We start from the raw sequence: 21,386 nt of genomic DNA, 5'->3' as shown, positions 1-21,386 counted from the left end.
CAGGCGTGCCTCATTGGGGAGATAGTTCCATAATTGGGGGTCCACCACAGAAAAGGCCTTTTCCCTTGTTGTCATCCTCTGAGCTTCCCTTGGAGTAGGCACTCGGAGGAGGATCTACTCCGATGGTGAGAGTAGTGTATGGTTAAGTTCATGTAGGGAGAGGTGTTCCGTCAGATATTGCGGTCCCAAGCCGTGTAAGGCTTTATAGGTTAAAAACCAGCACCTTGAATTGGGCTCGGAAACATACAGGCAGCCAATGCAATGTAGTTGTCAAGATTAAGCAGCTGGCAGCTGGGGAGTCCTAATTCCCATAGAATGTTAAACTAACATACAAAGGGATCTCAGCGTCCCCCTCTCCCCCCACCCCTGCACACAGAGAGACTAGAGGATCACAGCCTAGAGAGCTTCAGCTATGGGGCGCTATATAAATGCAATAAATAAGATAAACAAAATTTTCCTCTTGCACTGAAATCTCTGTTTCTGGGCTGCATTGGGCCACATCTATAGTCCTACATTGTCAGATCATGAATACTTTGCTTTGGGGTGAGCACTCAATAGGGAGATAGACAGATAGATCAGGATTAACTCTTAAACAGATCTTATTTATGGGAAAATGTCATGTAAAGAAATATCAAGCTAACTAGTGCTGTTTTACTAATGCTATATACTTTTTTAAAAAAAACAACAATAACCCACAAACCCCTTCAAAACCAGGGATCTTATCTCTAGAACCTAATCCTAACTTAAGAACCACAATTCTTTTCATTTATTACATTTCTATGGTGTCCAATAGCCAAAACTCCCTGGGGTGGGGGGAGGTATTACAAAAATTAAAATCTTAGAAATATTATATCATAACACACACACACACACACACACACACACACACACACACACACTTCTATGCTAAGAAAATAAACTATTTAACAATCAACACTGAGAAATCCCATGACCAATCAAACACCCTATCATCCGATCTCAAAAGCCTGAGAGTAGAGGAAGGTCTTTATCTGGTGCCAAAAAGATGCCCATGTTGTTGCCAGGTGGGGTCTCACTGCAAATCTCATTCCATAATCAGGCTGGGAAGCACCATGGACAATCCATTTCAGGACTGCCCTATCATGATTTACTCTTTTGTCTGAACTAAGTAAACGCTGGTTTGTCCAAAGTATAATTTGCTGGGTCCGAATGAAAGGGCAAGGAGGTATGATTTGATGCCCTACCTAGGCAGGATCTACACTACTGCTTTAAAATGGTTTATAACAGTTTTGACAACTGTTGGTGCCCAGGACACACCCCATGTACAGTTTTCAAACCATTTTTGAAGTGTTTTATCCTGTTTGGTGTAGATCTGGCCCATATATTATAGAATCACAGGGACTGAAGGGAACACAAAGATAATCTAGTCTACACCCCTTCCAATGAAGAAAATCCACTAATACAGCATCCCTGATAGGTGGCCATCTGCTCGAAAACCTCTAACAAAGGAGAATCCACCATCTTCTACAGAAGTCTTTTCTATTATCAAACAGCTTGTACTTCAGGAATATCTTCCTAATTTTTAGTTGGAATCCTTTTTTTCTTAATTGGAATCCATCAGTTTGGATCTTATTCTCTGGAACAAGAGAAAACAATTTTGCCCCATCATCTATGTGGCAGCACTTCAAATATTTGAAGATAGACAGTATGTCACCCCTTAATCATCTCTGTTCCATGGTAAAAAACTCTTTCAACCTGTTCTTATAAGGCTTGGTTCTCATCATCTTTGTCACACTCTCCTGGACATGTTCCACTTTGTTGATATCATTCTTAAACTGCGATGCCCAATCTGGCTAAACCAGAATTGAGTGGTACCATGACTTCTTGCAGTCTGGACACTATACATCTGTTGATGCATCCTAGAATTTTGTTAGAATTTTCATTTCCGTATCGCACTGCCAGCTCATATTTATCTTGTGAACTAGTAAAACCTCTGGATCCTTACCATATGTATTGCTGTCAAACCAGTTGTCACCCACTCTGTATTTCTTCCTACTTAAATGCAGAGGATTGCATTTATCTTGATTGGAAACCATTTTGTTAGTTGGGCCCTGTGCTTCACCCCATCAAGGTGCAGAAGTGGGGTGGTTTTTTTTGCTGCATAAGGAAGTGAGGGGGAAAATGGCTCATAATGCTACACTATCGTTCAGAGTTTATGTCTGCATGCTGCCTCCATCTTCTTTCAAGCCTCCAGGGAAATGGATCAGCAACAGTAAAATTCGTACTGCTCACATTTTCTGAGTGGAAAGAACCACCTCTCTGTTCACAGAAGGAGTGGATTTCCTGTAGGTCAGTGCTGAGATCTTTGACAGTGCAGCATGGAGAAAATTTATATCATCTCTATTCTTATCTGCTGTGGCATGTGGATAAATTGAGAGGAGTTTGCCGTACTGCCTGTCCTTAACCTTTTTGGAGCATAATATTGAGAAGGAAGTCATAAAAAAGGCATTATGTAGGCTGAATTTATTCAGAGAATCTTTTATACCTTGAACTTATGTTGGAATGTAAGACTTATTATTTTCTTTGAGTAAAGCTGCCCCATTTCTTTAAAATACCCCAGTATTTTTTTTAAAAAATGCCCAGATAAACCAAACCAAGCTACCAAGTTTTCATTTCTATTCACAGTTGGTGCTCTGTAATTCTATGTAATTTTAATTAAAGATGAATTCTTAAACAATCTCCTCCTGTGCTACCTCCAAGCAGACAATTAGCCGTGTACAGTTTCTGCTGCGAACAGTCATTTAGCGGTTTCAAATTAATAATATATTATTGGGTCCTTCATTTTGTGTCCATGGTAGCAAAATAAGAAGCCAACGCTGCAGGTAAATAGCCATCCATAGCTATACTTTGAAGGAACTGGAAATGGGCTGCAGGCATCCTAGTCTCAGAAACAAACATTTGATTCCATAGGAAATTAATTCTCCTTTCAACATTCAGCATGAAACACAAATGTGGAGAATAGAATCATAGAATCATAGATTAGTAGAGTTGGAAGGGGCCTATAAGGCCATCGAGTCCAACCCCCTGCTCAATGCAGGAATCCACCTTAAGCATCCCTGACAGATGGTTGTCCAGCTGCCTCTTGAATGCCTTTAGTGTGGGAGAGCCCACAACCTCCCTAGGTAACTGGTTCCATTGTCATACTGCTCTAACAGTCAGGAAGTTTTTCCTGATGTCCAGGTGGAATCTGGCTTCCTGTAACTTGAGCCCGTTATCCCATGTCCTGCATTCTGGGATGATTGAGAAGAGATCCTGGCCCTCCTCTGTGTGACAATCTTTTAAGTATTTGAAGAGTGCTATCATGTCTCCCCTCAGTCTTCTCTTCTTCAGACTAAACATGCCCAGTTCTTTCAGTCTCTCTTCATAGGGCTTTGTTTCCAGACCCCTGATCCTCCTGGTTGCCCTCCTCTGAACACGCTCCAGCTTGTCTGAGTCTTTCTTGAAGTGTGGTGCCCAGAACTAGATGCAATACTCTAGATGAACTTCAACTGTCTCTCGGGTGGTCACTTTTGTACTCTCCCACCCCTCTTGCGTAAGAGACAGATTTGCACTGAAATTGCTTATGGCAATTTAGAAATTATTACTATAATTTAAATAGGCATACACTATATCTCACCATAGTGTGGAGAATGCTAAACAGATGACATATGTGCCCAGTCTGTCAGCTGTCCAGGTGCTATTTATTTATTTATTTATTTGATGTATTCTTAAAGTACCTCTCCACTCAATGTGTGTTCACATGAGTTTACCGTAAATCTATAAAAAGAATAAAATGTAATCATTGCAAAAAACTAAAATAAATAAATCAACAAAACAGATAAAATACATGCATTGCAATAAAAAAAAGGAGAAACCCTCTAAAATCATGGAGCACCACCGAAAACCTGGCAGAATGGTATAGTTTTTTACCAGCTATTTAATGACCAAATACAAGAGAGCCATGTTAGCCCTACTGCGGAATGAGTTCCACAATTGGGGTGCTGCTATACAAAAGGCTCTGTCCCAAGTCCCCAACAATCCAACCTTTCTAGGAGATAGGACAAATCATAGGACCTCAAATGATGACCACAAATTACAGACAAATCTTTTTTTCTCCTTTTTCCCAATTCCAGCCAAAGAGTACTTTTTCTTTTCTCCTGACTGGTTCTGCCTTAGATGCTCACCCAATTTTTTAAAAAGAGAAAAAAATCCTGTAATTAAAAAAAAAATGCATGTTAAATGGACAGATTTCAAAGGACAACCTTCTCAGTATTATCAGATTGATTAAAACGACAAGAACAACAATAATAACTATGTCAATTTTCCTCCAGTAAAGACATTAACCATCAATCCTTCGCTAAGGGAAAACAACCAACTCTCCCTCCCAGCTACATGAGGGTGTTAAGCTAGCCAGTTGGCAACTCTCATGACCCAACCATGACATTAATGCCAAGCCATGATCTAGTGTGACATAATTCTTAGATATAGATTATTTTAGATAACTTCAATTGGTTTTTTAGGGTTTTTCGTTTTGCTTTCTCCCCTATAAACTATTGCCCTAGTATGCTCTCTTGGCTTAGCTGGTGATCCAGTTCTTAAATTAATTTGATTCTATTGGTGGTGAAGTTATTATTGACTATGCACTAGTGGGATTCTACTTACAAAATTGCTAGCTAACCCTTTCCCACTTCTAACCTATTGTGATAGCTATTGTAAATTGGTCATTCACAATCTATAGTATTAGTTAGAATATTGGGGAAGGGGTGGTACCAGTTTTGCTTATATAAGCTCTTTCAACAGGAAAAGTAACAAATAAATAAGCATGGCAAATGTATTTTACTAGTGTGTGCACATACATGTACACACCTTAAAATGCTACACTGGCTCCAAACACATGAATAATTCTATAAGATGGATTGTTAATAATCTTGTTACCCTGCTTTGTCCAAAGACCAGCATTCCAGTTAATCCATATGATCATCTTCGTCACTGAGCTGAAGTTACTTATCTCTTTTTGTGCCCTGAACATACCTATCATGGCAGCTATGGTTTGGTCAAAGCAACCTATCTGGTCAACTGCAGTTGCCCGCTGTTTTGATTTGCACAGAGGTTGCCCACATGCAGGGCAGGCATCAGGTTTATATGAGGACATAAGGAGAGCCATGTTGGATCAGACCAAGGGCTCATCTACACCTATGAGCCTTCTGGGATGGGGGGAGGATCTTGGGCTTACCAGCTTCTGGGATCCTCCCCCAGTGTCCAAATGCCAGCACGTCATCCTGAAAGCCAAGAGGGATGTTCCCGAGTGGCTTGTTGTTGTTGTTTTGGGGGGGAGAAGGAGCCAATTTCACAATCGTGCAGCCCCGATCCTCCAAAAAAGTAAATAATTAAAAAAACTTAAAAATTCATCACCGAAAAGCGTTGGCAGCCATCCTGGGGATGGCGAAATTGCTCCCCTCCACCCCGATGGGCATGGAGTCACCCTGTGCAGATGTCCATTTAGAGAGCCCCACTACTTGTGGGGAGGAGGGAGGACCCGGGTGCCCACCACCACGCTGCCCATGGTCCTCAAGGTTGTCCCGGGACTGCGGGAAAAACTGGAATAAAAGTCATCCATTTTATCCTGGGGAAAGTGAGTGATCATCCCTGGTTGACCCCGGGATCCACTGTGTGTCATTTGGATGCACAGGGACAACCTTGAGCTGACCCCGGGATAAATGGATGGAGTAGGCATGCCCCAAGGGTCCATTTATTCTGTTCACACAGTAGCCAAACAGCTGCCCACAGGTAACCCACAAGCAAAAGATGAATACAACAGTGCCCTCCTGCCCATGATTCCTAGCAACCGGTGTACAAAGGCATACTGGCCCTGATACTGGAGCTGGTATATAGCCATCAGGACTAGTACCCTTGGTAGCCTTCTCCTCCATGAATTTCTCCAATTCCCTTTTGAAGCTATCCTATTTCATGGTAATCCGAAATCTTGTAGAGAATTCCATAGTTTTGAGATTCCATTGTTTTCCAGAGGCTTGCAGGAGGCCCTTGGCAAAGTGCCCTTTGGCAAGCCCCAATAATTCCTAACTTGAAAATTTGACCCAGTGGCATCTTCCTTTTCCCGCACCCCTTTTTTTTCTTTTGGTCATATTTTCCCTTGACGTTGTGTTCATTCATATGTGTTGCTTGGGAAACATTTTTTTTAAAGAACAGCTTAGGAAAGAACGAAAACGAACTAGGAATTTGGTGTGCATCACAACATTCTTTGCATAACATGTTTCTCAATGTTTTTCTTCCAGACATTCGAGATAGTGGGGGGCCCAAACCAGTGATGGTGTATATTCATGGAGGGTCCTACATGGAAGGCACTGGAAATTTATATGATGGCAGTGTGCTGGCAAGTTATGGCAATGTGATAGTCATCACCGTCAACTACCGGCTTGGGGTACTTGGTAAGAAAGCATCAGATTTTAATTCGTTCTTGCCTTGCGCAACACTCTGTGTATTGGTTAGAAGTCGATGTATAGATGTGTCTGCTTTGCTTTTCCTTTTTGGCAAGGCTGCTTCTTTTTAAAAGAGGAAAAGGTTCGTATTCTGTGGATTTCAATTTGTTATTACTAACCTGCAATTATACTCCGCTTTGATGGCAGAAATACAGTGCAGATGCTCTCGGAATGATACACGGCATTGTTGTCTCCATGTCTCCTGTATTAACATTACAGTAATTAGTTGTACATATTGTCGAGGGATTTGAAACAAATGGCAAGAGCAAACTGAGATGCAATTGTTTCTGTTTGCAAGGAGACAGAAGCCTGGATATTGTGCTGACAGATTCATTATGCTTTTCTGGACTTCTGAATAGTAAGCACATTTGGAAAATGTTATCCGCTGCCAATTTTGGGTTCTGCATTTAGCTTGGTGCCTTTAAACTGAAAGCACGAGTCCAGTTTAGGATGTATCCAGAGACGATGAGCTAGTTAAGGGGGACAATACTTCGTAGCATTGGTCTTGGAGAAATCTGTTGTGCGAATTATGTTTTATACAGCCCACATGAATGCATTTTAATGCAAAACCATGTTTGGAGTAAACTTTTGTTTCCAGAATATTGCAACAATTAGATTAGATTATGGTTTAGATTGTTTGTTATAGATTGTGGCAAAGAGAGAGTTTGATGTGAAATGTTGTGTTGTTCTGAATATTCCCCACTGAACACATATCTAATTCTAGAGTCTGAAATTATCAACATTTTATGGAGGCATAAATGCAACACTTACCCAAGTAGATTGGGCAAGAGGTGGTGTGTGATTTATAAGCTGCAGTTTGCCTTACAGGACCGTTTTGATTTTCTTAGTACTAAGAAAAGACAACTTGGACATTAGCTTGTCCCTTAGTTTCTGTCGAAACATAATTTCCTCAAAAACCCATCGTTAGAATGTACCTTGTGTTATTGGATTTTTAGGGGAAAACATTCATCTGCTTTTACCTGGTGATTAAAAAGGAATGATGCAATGGCAGGAAAATGATTTTTACTTGCTCGGTGCTCTTGGCCGTGGTTAGATTTGAATGCAATCAAACTCCAGTCCTTGAAACGTGGTGTAATATTTGTCGCTTCACCTGATAATCCTTCCCCATTTCCCTGGCACACTGAGCAGTGCAATTTAATAGCTGTGTGTGACACAATGTTCAATGTCCAGGCCCTGCTTTGATTTATATCAGATTCCTTCGCATTGCTACCTGGTATCTTCTTTGCTTTCTCGGCACAATTAAATATTGACTTGGAATCTCTAGGGCCATGTTGTGCATTAATTTACAATTCACTTTTGTAGTCGGTATGCAAGATGAACTTTTTGATTAGCATATGCTTCTTGTTTTTGATTTGTGTGCATATGTTTGTGTGTGGCGGATCTATTTACGATGTATCTACCTGCTACATTTCCAATGTATTATGCTGGATAGGCAGTCAAATAATATGTTGCCTGATGATTGCATGACTAATTATGAATTCAGAGGCAGCTTCCTACTAATCATGGCAGGTGCAACTCCATACCCATGGTCAATAATCCACAAGATGGTGACCAAATCAGTAATCCAACTGACCCCTCTTGATTTCCCTGACTCACTGGACCAAGTACTGATTTACAGTAGTGATGCTGCCAAACTGGACAGGGAAGAAGCTCGTAACAGTGAATTCAGGGGCTCTCCTCTGAGCCCATCATGAGCCAAGCCACAGTTTTACTGACATTCAGCCCCAGCTCATAATGGGCTCACCACCAGCACTCCCTGCTGATTCTCCTACTCATTTTCTAACCAAACCTACTGTTGAGTAGAGACCTGGTGGCAGGGAAGGCTGGCTAGTGGTGGCAGAGGCCATATAGGACCTATCCTTAAGACCTAGTTGGTTTTGAGTATGCTCAGAAATGTCTCCTGGAATGCATGGGTTCAAAGCAGCAGCTCAGTGAAATTGATGGAAGCCATGGAAACTCTGCATTATTGACTCTTTCCAGGACTTTAGAACAGCTAGCCCTCCATACTTCCAGTTGTTCTTCCCACCACCTTTGTATGTGTAAGTGTATTTCAGGAAGAGGACTGGCAGGGAGTTCCCTCCAGATATGTCAACATTCTGAACTTTCTTGGAGAAAAAGGCTCTGTTAAAATAAGAAATCAAGTGTTCTTTAAGAAAGCTCTAAAAAAAAAAAAACCCTAGCTAATTACAATGAAGGAGCTCACCCGTCATTCATTTGTACCTAGGTTGTCCACAGATGGCCATTCGGTTCGAAATGTGAAGTTCCCACTTTCAGTCATTTGCTGCCACTATTTGGTCTGTGTATCTGTCTTGATCAAATTCTCTGATGGAGAACCAAAGCAGGCTAGTCCCTGCTCAGATAAAACAATGCCTATCTCTGTCGGTTTACTGAAAAGAATGAAAAGGTGAATCATAATTTTCCTGTCTCTGTGATTCCAAATTAGAGAGCTGTGCATCCTTGATTCAGTTAAGACCCCAAAGAGGGCATCCCAGGTCCTTTGGCGAAAATCCAGTGTTATGTAGTGGACACTGACTTAAAGGAGACTTCAAGTTCCTCATCAGCTACTAGAGAGCCTTTACTCAGTTGCTGTCTGCCTAACCTACCTCTCATGGTTCTTTAGATGATAAAATGGGGTGTGGGAAATGGCAGCACCAGGGAAAAAATATCTGGGTGGGTACAGAAGGGGAAAATTATATTTCTAGGTGGGTGAGATATGTCCCAGATGTTAAGATCTCTGAAACAAAAATAATGGCATATTCCACATTAAAACTTCTATCCTAAACATATTATTTCTTAAATAAAAGGAGGAAAGGTTACTTCTTCCTTCTACCACAGAAGGAGAGATTATTTTTAATTTTGAAAAAACACACACCATTGATTTGTGGTTAGAATTTCTTTCTTGTTCTTTATTTTTTCTTATTAGGCACCCCAAATATAAATAATAAATTCAGTTAATTTTATCTGCTGCATATCAGATACTTTTCCTTTTCCCTTAGTGGATTGTGTCACTAGTCTGCTGGCATTTAGATGAGTATGTCAGTAGCTGCAAAATGTGCAGCCTTTGTTGGATCAAGAGCTGCATCTGAGCTATAGAAGAAGAGCTACAGAGATGATAATATAGGATGCATGTGTATATGTGAAAAATGCCTTTCCTTCGAGTAATGACTGGAGTCCAACAATGGTGTGGGGAGTGGGGTGGGTAGCTTCTTGTTTGGGGAGGGCCTTGCGCCTCCTGCCCACTGTGTCATCACCCCACAATTGATTATCTTGTATAAGTCTAGATTAGTATGGCCTGGTTCAGACATCATGCTAAACCATGCATCCTAACCACAAAATGGTTAATGGAATGCATTAAGGTCAATGCGTTCCGTTAACCATTTTGTGGTTAAGCAGCATGGTTTAGCGTGTTGTCTGAACCAGGCCAGAGTCTGGTAAGTATGGAATGTTAGAACTGAGTGGGTGTGGTTTATGATGTAATAGGTGGTGGTGGGGAAGGAATATATAAGGAGAGTGTTGGGCGTATGTGAGGCATGTGAGTTTGATTGTGTGTGAAGAGAGTTGTTTAGTTGTAGAGTAAGAAGAATTTAGATTCTCGGGACTTAGGATTGGTGTGAAGAGAGCGAGGTAGTTGGTGTGTGGAGAGTTTAGATCAAGCAGGATTGAAAGTATTATATTTTGATTTAAAGCTTTTAAACAACAATAAACTTATTATTTTTTGTTAGCTACCAAATACCATGTGTCAGTTTGGCATTATTTACCTGCCTTACAGTTATTAAACACTCACAGCAGAGTATTCCCACAGTATATTTTGAGAGATCCTATATTAAACCTGTTTCCCTCAAAGCTAGGGGAAAGGTTTTATTTAACCCTCCCTCAGGTTTTCAAGTGGTGGCGCTTGGCCTGAGAAGGGTTTATGTTATGCAACGGGCCTAGTGTAAAGGTCTGTTATGTCGCACCCACCCTTTGGTGTCCCCCATCAGCATGTAAGCTATTCTGTTCCTTGGAGGACAGGCAAGGACAAACCTAGCCTTATGCCACGTGGTAATTTCAACATGGAAAGAACTCAGTGTGAATGGATAGCATGGTCTCCTGATATGGCTCTGTGGGCATGGATGTGGGTTGGATCAACAGAATGCCTTGATCAGGAACTCTTTCAAAGTACATCAGAATGGGCCACCATTTTGCCATATGGGACACAGCCATCTTCTACTTATTCCACATTCACTTTAGGAATGGAGTTGAAAACTAGCCCTTGGTTACGTGAGAACTAGCTGTTGGTTATGACGAAATAAAAATCTTTACCCTGAGATTATTCTGAAGTCATTTTCTAGGATGGAGCCAAACTTGGAGGTGCTTTCATGTAAAATGCATTTCTAACATTCATTCATTTTGTTCCATGTCTGGTTTTTCATGTGGCTACAGTATGAAATGTTTCTTTAATTGATCAAGTTAATTACCCTAATCTATCTCTCTGTGTCTCTCATACGTGTACACACACACACACACACACAGCATATATAAGAACATGTTTAGATTGTTAATTAAAAATTGACCAAGTGTCCCTGTGCTGTGAGAACAGACATATTTTCTTGCCTAAAATATGACAAATTTCCTGATCTGTGGCTGAGGGTTAATGTTCCTGGGTAACTCTTATGATAATGATCTTGAGAAGAAACCGGGCCTCATGCTATACGACTTCTGCAGTCTGGTGATTTAGGAAATAACAATCGTCATGTCTCTGCTCTGCCTTGCCTCATTATGCTCTCAGCAGATACTGCTTAAGAGAACTACAATCCTTGGGATTCTTTTTGCTATCTCAGAGTATAGTGACATAATTTTAAATGTTCACTGAAGCATCAACAGGTCTTTTTTTAAAAAAAAGAAAGACAATGTTGAAGATTCTGCCCCCCCCCCCGGTTTTCGGAATGTATATGTTACCACTGCCTCCACTCCACCATCACCACTTCTGACTTCACCTGGCCAAGCTAGGTTCCCCAAGGAAGCAGTGGTGGCAATGCAGGTGGCTTGAGGACCAGGGGGATCACAGCCCTGATTATTTATTTATTTATTTAAAATATTTGGATCCTGCACTATATCACTAAGATCTTAGGGCAGCACACAAATAAAATTATGCAACAATATAAACTATAAATATATACAGCTAAAGACAAATTAAACCATTAAACAAGCTAAAACCAGTATAGAATTTAAAAGCAGTAAAAACCAATGAAAACAGTTAAAACAGTGTGCAAGCTTGGTGAATTCATTAGTGAAGAGAGATGATCAACAAGAAACCCATTTATTATTATACCAAAGTTATAAAAAGGCTGATGTATCCCATAGTTGTTTAACAATAGTGGTGTTGGGTACTATAATACAATTATATTCCTACTTAAAGACTAGACTTGTATAGTCTTTAAGTAGGAATATCATTCCAATTATTGGTTTATTGTATTATAGTACCCAACACCACTATTGTTAAACAACTGTGGGATACATCAGCCTTTTTATAACTTTGGTATAATAATAAATGGGTTTCTTGTTGATCATCTCTCTTCACTATTATTATTATTATTATTATTATTATTATTTATTTATTTATTTATATAGCACCATCAATGTACATGGTGCTGTACAGATTACACAGTAAATAGCAAGACCCTGCCGCATAGGCTTACAATCTAATAAAGTTGTAGTAAACAATAAGGAGGGAACGAGAGTGCAAACAGGCACAGGGAAGTGTAAACAGGCACCGGGTAGGGTGAAGCTGACAGTATAGGGTCAGAACAAACTTAATATTTAAAAGCTATAGGGAAAAGAAAAGTTTTTAGCTGAGTTTTAAAAGCTGTGATTGAGTTTGTAGTTCTCAAGTGTTCTGGAAGAGCTTTCCAGGCGTAAGGGGCAGCAGAAGAAAAAGGACAAAGCCGAGTAAGGGAAGTAGAGGTCCTTGGGCAGGCGAGAAGCATGGCATCTGAGGAGCGGAGAGCACGAGCGGGGCAATAGTGTGAGATGAGAGAGGAGAGATAGGCAGGAGCTAGACCGTGAAAAGCTTTGAAGGTCAACAGGAGAAGTTTATATTGGATTCTGGAGTGAATTGGAAGCCAATGAAGAGATTTCAGAAGTGGAATGACATGGTCAGAGCGGCGGGCCAAGAAGATGATCTTGGCGGCAGAGTGGTGGACAGAGACCAGTGGACTGATGTGAGACGAAGGAAGGCCAGAGAGAAGAAGGTTGCAGTAGTCCAACCGAGAGATAACCAGTGCGTGAACAAGAGTCTTGGCAGAAGAGACAGACAAAAATGGTCGAATCCTGGCAATATTATACAGGAAGAAACGACAGGATTTAGCTACTGCCTCAATATGAGGAATAAAGGAGAGCGAGGAATCAAAAGACTACGAGCTTCCTTGACCAGAGTAAGCGTGACATCGTTGACAGTAAGAGAGAATGAGAGGTGAGGAGAAGGTTTAGGAGGAAAAACAAGCAGTTCAGTTTTTGGCATATTAAGTGGTTTGGGTAGTTGTGTGCTTTCAGACACCTAATATATATTAGTCATTTAAAAACTACTGCCTTCTATTTATTTGTGAGCTTGGTGTATTCAGCCATCAAAGGCTTTGTTAAAAAGCCATGTCTTAACTTGGCGTTGGAATGAAGTCCACGCTGGCACCAGTCGGGCCTCCAAAGGGAGGGCATTCCACAGTCGGGGTTGACACAACAGAGAGAGCATCCACTCACAGTTTTGATCCTCCTTATGAGTAATCAATCAGGGGAATTCACATTTGAGAGTCCCCAAATTGGTTTCTTCAGACTAGGAATGTTGGAGGAATCCATTTGGGGTATGGAGCTTCCCCTGCCATAGCTAAGCAGTTAGGAGTTTCCATGATCAAACACACTAAAGGATATTCTGCATGGTTTTATCCCAGCTAGGGATGGACTGACTCACCTGGGTCCGGAGGCATGTGCGCTTGTGTGAACTGAGCCACGTGAGCCCCTGAATTGTAAAGGGCCCCTTTTACAACTCTAATCTTGCGGAAGTGGCCATTTATGCAGCCATTGTGTGTAAGATCAGATCCTCACACTTTCAGGAGCCCAGCTTTTATGGAAAATGTTAGCTCACAGGGAGAAGTGGGGGGCTGTGGGGCACTCATGGATTACGCAACACTCGATGAGCGGGCATATAAGTTCCCCGTGGCTTCGTGGTCTGAGGATCCAGATGGGGAACTACCCATGGGATTCCCAGGCCCAACTGGATGCCTGCAAAATCCCTAATTCTAACACCCAGTCCCACACATCTGGGGCTGTTAGACCGAGCATAAAGTGTTTTTTCTAGGTACAGTCCACAATCTTTTTGTGATAGTTTACATTCTAAGAAACCTCTGTGGTTGTGAATAGCTGGCAACGGAGGTTCTAGTGTCAAAATTGGACAGTGTAAATCAAGGAGGTCACAATGGTCAGGTCATGAGAAATAACAGCCATAAACTAGGGATGTTATCAGCCCAGGAAGGGATGCTTGAAATGGGAAACATTGCATTGCCCAGACTAAAACACAAACATAACTACTTTGAGAAAATTGATTCATTTGTCACTGACATATCAGTTCCATATTATGATGATCACGATGTTGTCTCAAAGGCAGGTTTTGTAGCTAGAAAACCCAGTTTTGAGACCAGGAGATGTAGATTTTTAGGTAGATTTAGTAATGTGTTTATATTTCTATTGTATGATGAGGAAATACAACATCTGAATGTGCATAAGCAAATGAACATGTGTAAAAATGTGTAAAAGGCAGTCCAGTGATCCTAAATTTCAGTTTTCTATGGGAGAAGTCACTTTCTTTGTTTGATTTGGGAAGACTGTTAAGATGTCTTATTTAGTAAGATGTTTTGCTCTTCATAGGCCTTGTTAATAGAAATGTACCTGAAAGTTGTTTTAATATTTGCTTGTAACAGCGTTGCATGCTTAGTGTTTATTCTGTACTATGGATCTACTTAAAATAAGTAAAAGACAAAAAAATAATAATTACTGACCTAAAATTCTGTGCATCTAATGCCAGAAGTCATTAAAAAACTGGATTCCTAGTGGGAAATTGAGTAGGAATTTATACCTGGTGGTATAGGCCACCCAAAATACTGTAATTCCATCCCATACAATTCGAGATTTCTCACAATTTGTTGTGTAAAATCTGTTATTCCCATTCAGCTGCATCAGAAGATGCTATACAGAGAACTCTTCCTTTACAGGTCACATCTGTATTTAATAATAATATTTATTATTATTATTATTTATATCCCGCTTTTTGTCCTATACTGGGCCTCAAGGTCATCCAAGGGGCCTGCTCCTGGTGGTTCCACATAGATCCATCCTCCGATTGGAATCCACCAGGGGAAGAGCCTTCAGCGTGGTGGCCCCCCTCCTGTGGAATTCCCTGCCTCTGGAGGTCAGGCAGGTGCCAACCTTGTACTCCTTTCAGCACCTCCTGAAAACATCTTTATTCCAAGAAGCCTTTCCTTAATATGCAGCCTTGAATCTCTGTTTTTGCTTCTTTTAAATTTTGTTTTAACTGTTTTATTCTGGTTTTATTTTCATTTTATCTTGTACACCGCTCTGAAATTTTTCAATGGGGAGTGGTATATAAATATTCTAAATAAATAAATAAATAAAGTGGCATCACAAAATTTAAAACATATACATTAAAAACCTATAAATAGAGTTATTGCTTCTGCTGCTGTTTTTATGCTTTTAAATTTTTGTATATTTGTTTTTAATGTTCATTGTTTTTAACTTTTGTAAACTGCCCAGAGAGCTTCGGCTATGGGGCGGTATATAAATGTAATGAATAAATAAATATATACAAAAGTTAAAAGTATATTAAACATATATTACTCATCTTTTCCCCCTAAATGAAACAGTCCTAAACATTGTAAATTTTCTGCATAGGGGAGCTGTTCCAGCTCTTAAGCATGCTTGTCGCCCTTTTCTATACCTTTTCCAACTCTATAATACCCTTTTTGACGTGTGATGACCAGGGCCGGATCTACACTATTGCTTTAAAGCGCTTTATAACTGTTATAAAGAGCTTCAAAGGAGTAGTGTAGATCCAGCCCAGAACTGCACACAGTATTCCCAACGTGGTTGCACTATGGATTTATATAAGGACAGTATGATATTAGGTGTTTTATTTTTCAATCCATTTTCTAATTACACCCACCATAGATTTTGCCTTTTTCACCACAACTGCACACTGGTCAGTCATTGGCTGCCAGCTCAGTTTCCATCAGCGTATACGTGAAATTGGCTGGGTTCTTTTGTTTTGCCCCAACGTGCATACACTTGCTTACATTGAATTGCATCTGCTATTTTAATGCCATTCTCAAAGTTTGGAGTTATCTTTTGGGAGCTCATCGAATCCCTTCCTTTTCTTAACCATCCAGCTGTATTGGCAGGAAAAGACACCAATTGCAACCACTGTGCCAATGACAATGTCTGTGCCAGTGGTGGGACTGGATCTAATTCAAGTGCCCACTTAAGGGTACTAGTTACCCCCAAATCTCTCTTTTAGGAACCCATTGCGAATTCCTCCTATCTGCTGTACTTATACAGTGGCTCATAATTGTTAAAGTATTTAGGACTGCAAGCATACCATACCTCACCACACTCCAGAAAAACAGTCACCTTCACTTCGAGGCTTGCTTTCCAGCTATTCTCCGCTTATTCCTGACTGCTTGCTCATCCCCCGCCAGAAACGGTGAGAGGTGACGAAATGATAAGCAAATGAATATGTACCTTTGATGCCTCTGTGACCACTCTGTTCTGTTGAAATGCAAACCCCGTGCGAGCTGTCTTTTCAGTGATGGATAGTACATAGGAAAGCCTGATATCCTTGAACTCCCGGGTCTCCGAAGAAAAGCTCTGCATTAAGAGTTAAGATGATTGTGTGGTTTATTTTTTGTTCTTTAAAAGAGAAATGACTTGCAAAAGGGCATCAACACAGAAATGGGAGAAAATTTGAGGTCAACTGCTTGAAGCCCTGTAGAAAGTTCTTTCTGCTGTAACCAGAATTAAATTTTAGCGAGGGCAAGGAGGATGGGTTTTCTTTGTCTTTCATTCATTCATTAAAGAAAGAAAGGAACCCAATAGTTTACTTTCACAGCATTCAAACTGATAAACGGGGTGCCTGTGTGTGTATATCACACACAAGTAAGGTCCGCCTAAATATATAAATCAAGAAATAAATTTCAGTGCATCCCCGGTGTCTGTTCCCCTGGACCCAGTTGGGTGCCCGAGGTGCATTCTTGGGACCACGGGTCAAGCACCCGCGCAACATGACAAGTGCCCAACAGTGGTCCACCTTCACCTGGAACCTCCATTGTGCACGACTATGGAGCCTCCAGAAATTATATAATTTTTCCTGCTGTGTAAATGGAAGCCATAAAGTTCCCATTTACCCAGTGAGGAAAATGCACAATTTCCTGAGCCTTCATCATTGCTCACAGGATACTTACTATAGGTCAGCCACGGCCAACGTTGTGCTGTCCAGATGTTTCTGGATTACAACTACCATCATCTCCAACAGAAGTCAGGGATAATTGCAGTGGAACTCCAACAGTAATTTTCTTTTACTTCAGAAATGTACATCCTCTGGCAGAAGTATGTAAACATCGCAATCTTATTCTTGGGCATCCCCATTTTGCTTCTAAACTGATATGCACTCACCACCCGAGTTTGCTATTAGATGGTATAATGATATATCCTTTGTCAAACCAATATTAATTTGAACAGTGGAGTCTGGTGGCTCCAATGTCAGTGGGGTGGTGAATCTGCTCCGGGTTTCAGTCACACCTTGGATAGCTCCTTTAGAGATCTGGGTGGTTTTGACTGAAGCCTGGAACAGATTCACTGCCCTACTGACATTGGAACCACCAGCTTCCACTGCATTGAAATGAATCTCAGTGTGCAGTGTTGTTTCAACTCTCCTGTTTGAAAAGGAATAGTTCAAAGAGGAAAAGGTTTTTGTCATCCTCGATGGATAAGCTTTGCCATCTGTCTAACTTGGCACTGCCAAGATTACTGATACCAATTGGCCTTGAGTGCTGAATATCCAGCCTTCTTTTCTTGCATTACATTTTCTTTCTGCAGCTCTTGGATGGATTTCTCCCCTTCGAAGAACGGTAATGGGACTCCAAGGGAAAGAATGTTTAGGAAACCTTTACTCCAACTCATCAGTAAATCGCCTTGTGGTTACCAGGGTGATTCATGGGATTTTTTTTTCCATATTGCAAACACTAGGCACAGTTTTGTTTTTGTTTTGGATTCTCCCCCCCCCCTCTTTCAAACAAGTAGAGATTTAGTCAAAGACACAAGTATATCCACTCTCCCAAATGTCTAGCATCTTGATTTTGATTGGTTTACTTGGAAGTAAGTGAGACACACTCAAAGACAGTATCACACATGATTTGCTTTCCACTTCTTCCTATTTAATGTTGGAATGGGAATTTGCATTGCGGGAAACACAAACTTTTCTAATCCTGTGCAACGTAGACACGTGCAGGATGCAGGTTCTGCTTGCCGTCTCTGTGGTTGGCCAGAAGAACATCTAGTTTTCCATACTGGATCAGATCTTACTCATGATTCACTTTCCAACAGTGAGTAACGTAGGCACTTATGGGCAGCTGCTGATGCTCAAGCCCTCTGGAAGGCCCACCTACACCAATGAATGCCTTGGCTGCACAGATGCTCACACCTGCTTTGATCCTCCCATCTGCTTATTCCTCTAACTGCTGGCTTACCTGGTGGCAGAGCCTGGGTTTGCGAAGCCACTTGTCATTCTAAATTTTCCACAAGACTCAGAGCACCCAATCCCATAGCATCATTCTGGTACAGTGTCATCCTCCAGGGTTCTAAATGTGGCAGGGGCCCCATTTGAGTAGAAATGGTTCCCTTCTACAGATAGGATGGCCATGTGACCTCTTTTACAGAGGATGGACATCTATTTGAAGGTGTCCTACATCACTATTATTATTATTATTATTATTATTATATAATGAACCAGTGTGGTATAGTGGCTAAAGTGTTGGGAGTCAAGAGATCCGGGTTCTAGTCCCCACTCAGCCATAGAGACCCACTGGGTGACTTTGGGCCAGTCACAGACTCTCAGCCCAACTCACCTCACAGGGTTGTTGTTGTGAGGATAAAATGGAGAGGAGGAGGAGGATTATGTATGCCACCTTGGGTTCCTTGGAGGAAAAAAGGTGGGATATAAATGCAATAATAAATAAAATAAATAAAATAAACATAGCGCCCTATAGCCAAAGCTCTCTGGGCGATTTACAAAGATTAAAACACTGAACATTAAAAATCGATATGCAAAATTTTAAACCATAAAAAGCATAGAAACGGATTAGATACAATCAGTTGTTTATTATTATTATTATTATTATTATTATTATTATTATTATTATTATTATGCTCACAGTTTGCCACCTAAGATAAGAACGTAAGAAGAGCCATGCTGGGTCAAATCAAGGTCCATCTAGTCCAGCAATCTGTTCACACAATGGCCAACCAGCTGTTGGCCAGGAACCCACAAACAGGAAATGGGTGAAATAGCACCCTTCCGCCCAGGTTTCCCAGCGACTGGTATATACAGGCCTACAGCCTCTGATATTAGAGGTAGCACCTAGCCATCAGGACTTGTAGCCATTGATGACCTTCTCCTCCAGGAATGTATCTAACGCCCCTTAAAGCCATCTAAATTGATGGCCATCACTTCATCTTGTGGTATACTCTTGTCCAGCAGGTATACTCTGATTTATACTGTATTTATATTTAAATTGTAATGATTATTTCTAAATTTGCATATATATATATATATTATATTAGCATATATAACTTTTATGCAAATCTATATTCTTGTTGGAACTCTTTTTTTGATGATGGATGTCATCTGTGTGTGTGTGTGTGTGTGTGTGTGTGTGAGAGAGAGAGAGAGAGAGAGAGAGAGAGAGAGAGAGAGAGAGAGAGAGATTCAGATGTGGCCACCCTGGCTGCAGAAGTTTGGCCCCCAACATGTCAAACGCAGGAGGAATGGTGTTGGGGACATGGGGAAGTGGGAGTGGCCAAGTAGCTCGTCCTTGCATCCCTCCCCCCATATATGAAGGGAAAATGGGGAAAATGCCCAATAGGGCGAATGTCAAACGATGATCAAGGATTTAAAGCAAACATGTGTTAGAACTGTACAGCTGTCTTTTCTCCTGGAACCACAATTGCAGTCCAGACAGATACAAGATGTGATTAAATGAACATTAAACAAATACAGCAAGCAGAGCAACTATAAAAGACAAACATCCATTTTGTAATGAAATGTTGGTTATGGGGCAGGCCGAAATTTACTTCAAAATGTGAATCCACACCCCTGCAAGCTGAAGGAGTACATAACTCCCAATCTCGCCTTGCTACTACCTGACCTCATGATGCAATTAAAATACTGGCTGTCACCCCAACAAAGACATTCTCAGCCTCATGGAATAACTGACAATATCTGACCAGTTGATTGACTAATACCCCAGCCCTGTGCATCTCCCTTGCATGAGTTTGTGCTTTGGATATTATGATGGAAGAGGAAAACAACAACATTGCAACTCATTTACACTTGCCAATACCTCTGGTAAATAATGTATGAAGGGCTCAAGGTAGCATTTTCTAGGCCATCTTCCACCAGTGTTCTAATCTTGAATGGGATGAGGAAGCTACACACCAAAGACTCCTGAAAGCATTATTATGACTCAAGGAGCATGACAAGGACTTGGGAGCAGAGCTTAGCAAAGTCATGATATTCATTAATCCTCTAACACGAAGAGACAACACACACCTGCATTTGCACTGACAGGGAATATGCAACTGGAAGCCTGAGGTTTCTCAACTGGCCCTCAGAATAGCCCCTTATTTCAAGGATCCCCCTCAATTTACATTCACGCACAAACATACACAACTCTTTATCTTGCCCCTCACTAATGTGAACAGCAAAAAGTCTCTACCAAAGGTTCACTTGCATGAGCAAACCAACATGAAGGCCAATGGGAGCGAGCAATTACTGGGGTGCATAGGTACAGGGATGGAAGAACCAGTAATTTTCATGCACATTTACATTTTCCAAACTTCACTTCAAATCCCATTTCAGCTTGCTTCTATTTTCATTTTTGATGTTTTTTGGCTCATTCGAACAGGAAACGTGCACATTTTGAATGGAAAAAAGCTCACATTTCTGTGCATATTTTTTTAAAATGTGCACTTTCCCCCAATTGACTAAAAAAATGAAAAGGCATTTTTTTGGGAGGAAAAAGTGCAGTTTTGCAGATTTTCAAAGTGTGAATCCCCCCCCCCCAAAAAATGATTTTTAAAAAATTTGACTGCAGATTTAGGAATTTGCAAACATTCGTCTGAAGGAAAAATACTCCTGCTTGCATTCATATTTGGGATTACGAACACAACATGTTCACATGATTTGCAAACAGAAAGGAAATCCTCATACATCTAGGGATGGGTGAACAAGCGGTGTTTGAATTCGCCAGGATTCTCCCAACATCATCCTGCTATTCATCTCATTTCTGAGTCCTTTTTGTAATCACTGGTTGCTCTGCACGAATGGGAAACCTGCATAAATTGAGCAGCAATTGAATGGGAGATTTGCTCATGCTTCTCCAAATTTGTATAAATTTCCCCAAATTTGTGCAATTTCCCCCAAATTTGCACAAACTTCCTCCATAAACTAAAGTTGGGCAGATTCAATCCATGGAGGAAATTTATGCAAATCAGTCAATTTGTGCAAACTTACCTGAGACTTGGAAACAAAATGAA

General features: G+C 40.9%; 1 protein-coding gene across 3 annotated transcripts in view; it reads left to right on the top strand.

Moving 5' to 3' along the window:
• NLGN1 (neuroligin 1) overlaps positions 1-21,386 on the top strand; it is a 586,836-nt gene that overhangs the window by 206,102 nt on the left and 359,348 nt on the right. For all 3 annotated transcript variants that reach the window (XM_063131965.1, XM_063131964.1, XM_063131963.1), the window contains one exon: positions 6,312-6,464. In XM_063131965.1, the coding sequence (XP_062988035.1) occupies positions 6,312-6,464 (153 nt within the window). The remainder of the gene's footprint in view (positions 1-6,311; positions 6,465-21,386) is intronic.

This window comes from Elgaria multicarinata, chromosome 8 (genome assembly GCF_023053635.1).
Source record: "Elgaria multicarinata webbii isolate HBS135686 ecotype San Diego chromosome 8, rElgMul1.1.pri, whole genome shotgun sequence".
Lineage (NCBI taxonomy): Eukaryota > Metazoa > Chordata > Lepidosauria > Squamata > Anguidae > Elgaria > Elgaria multicarinata.
This window is presented reverse-complemented; position numbering and strand designations above follow the sequence as displayed.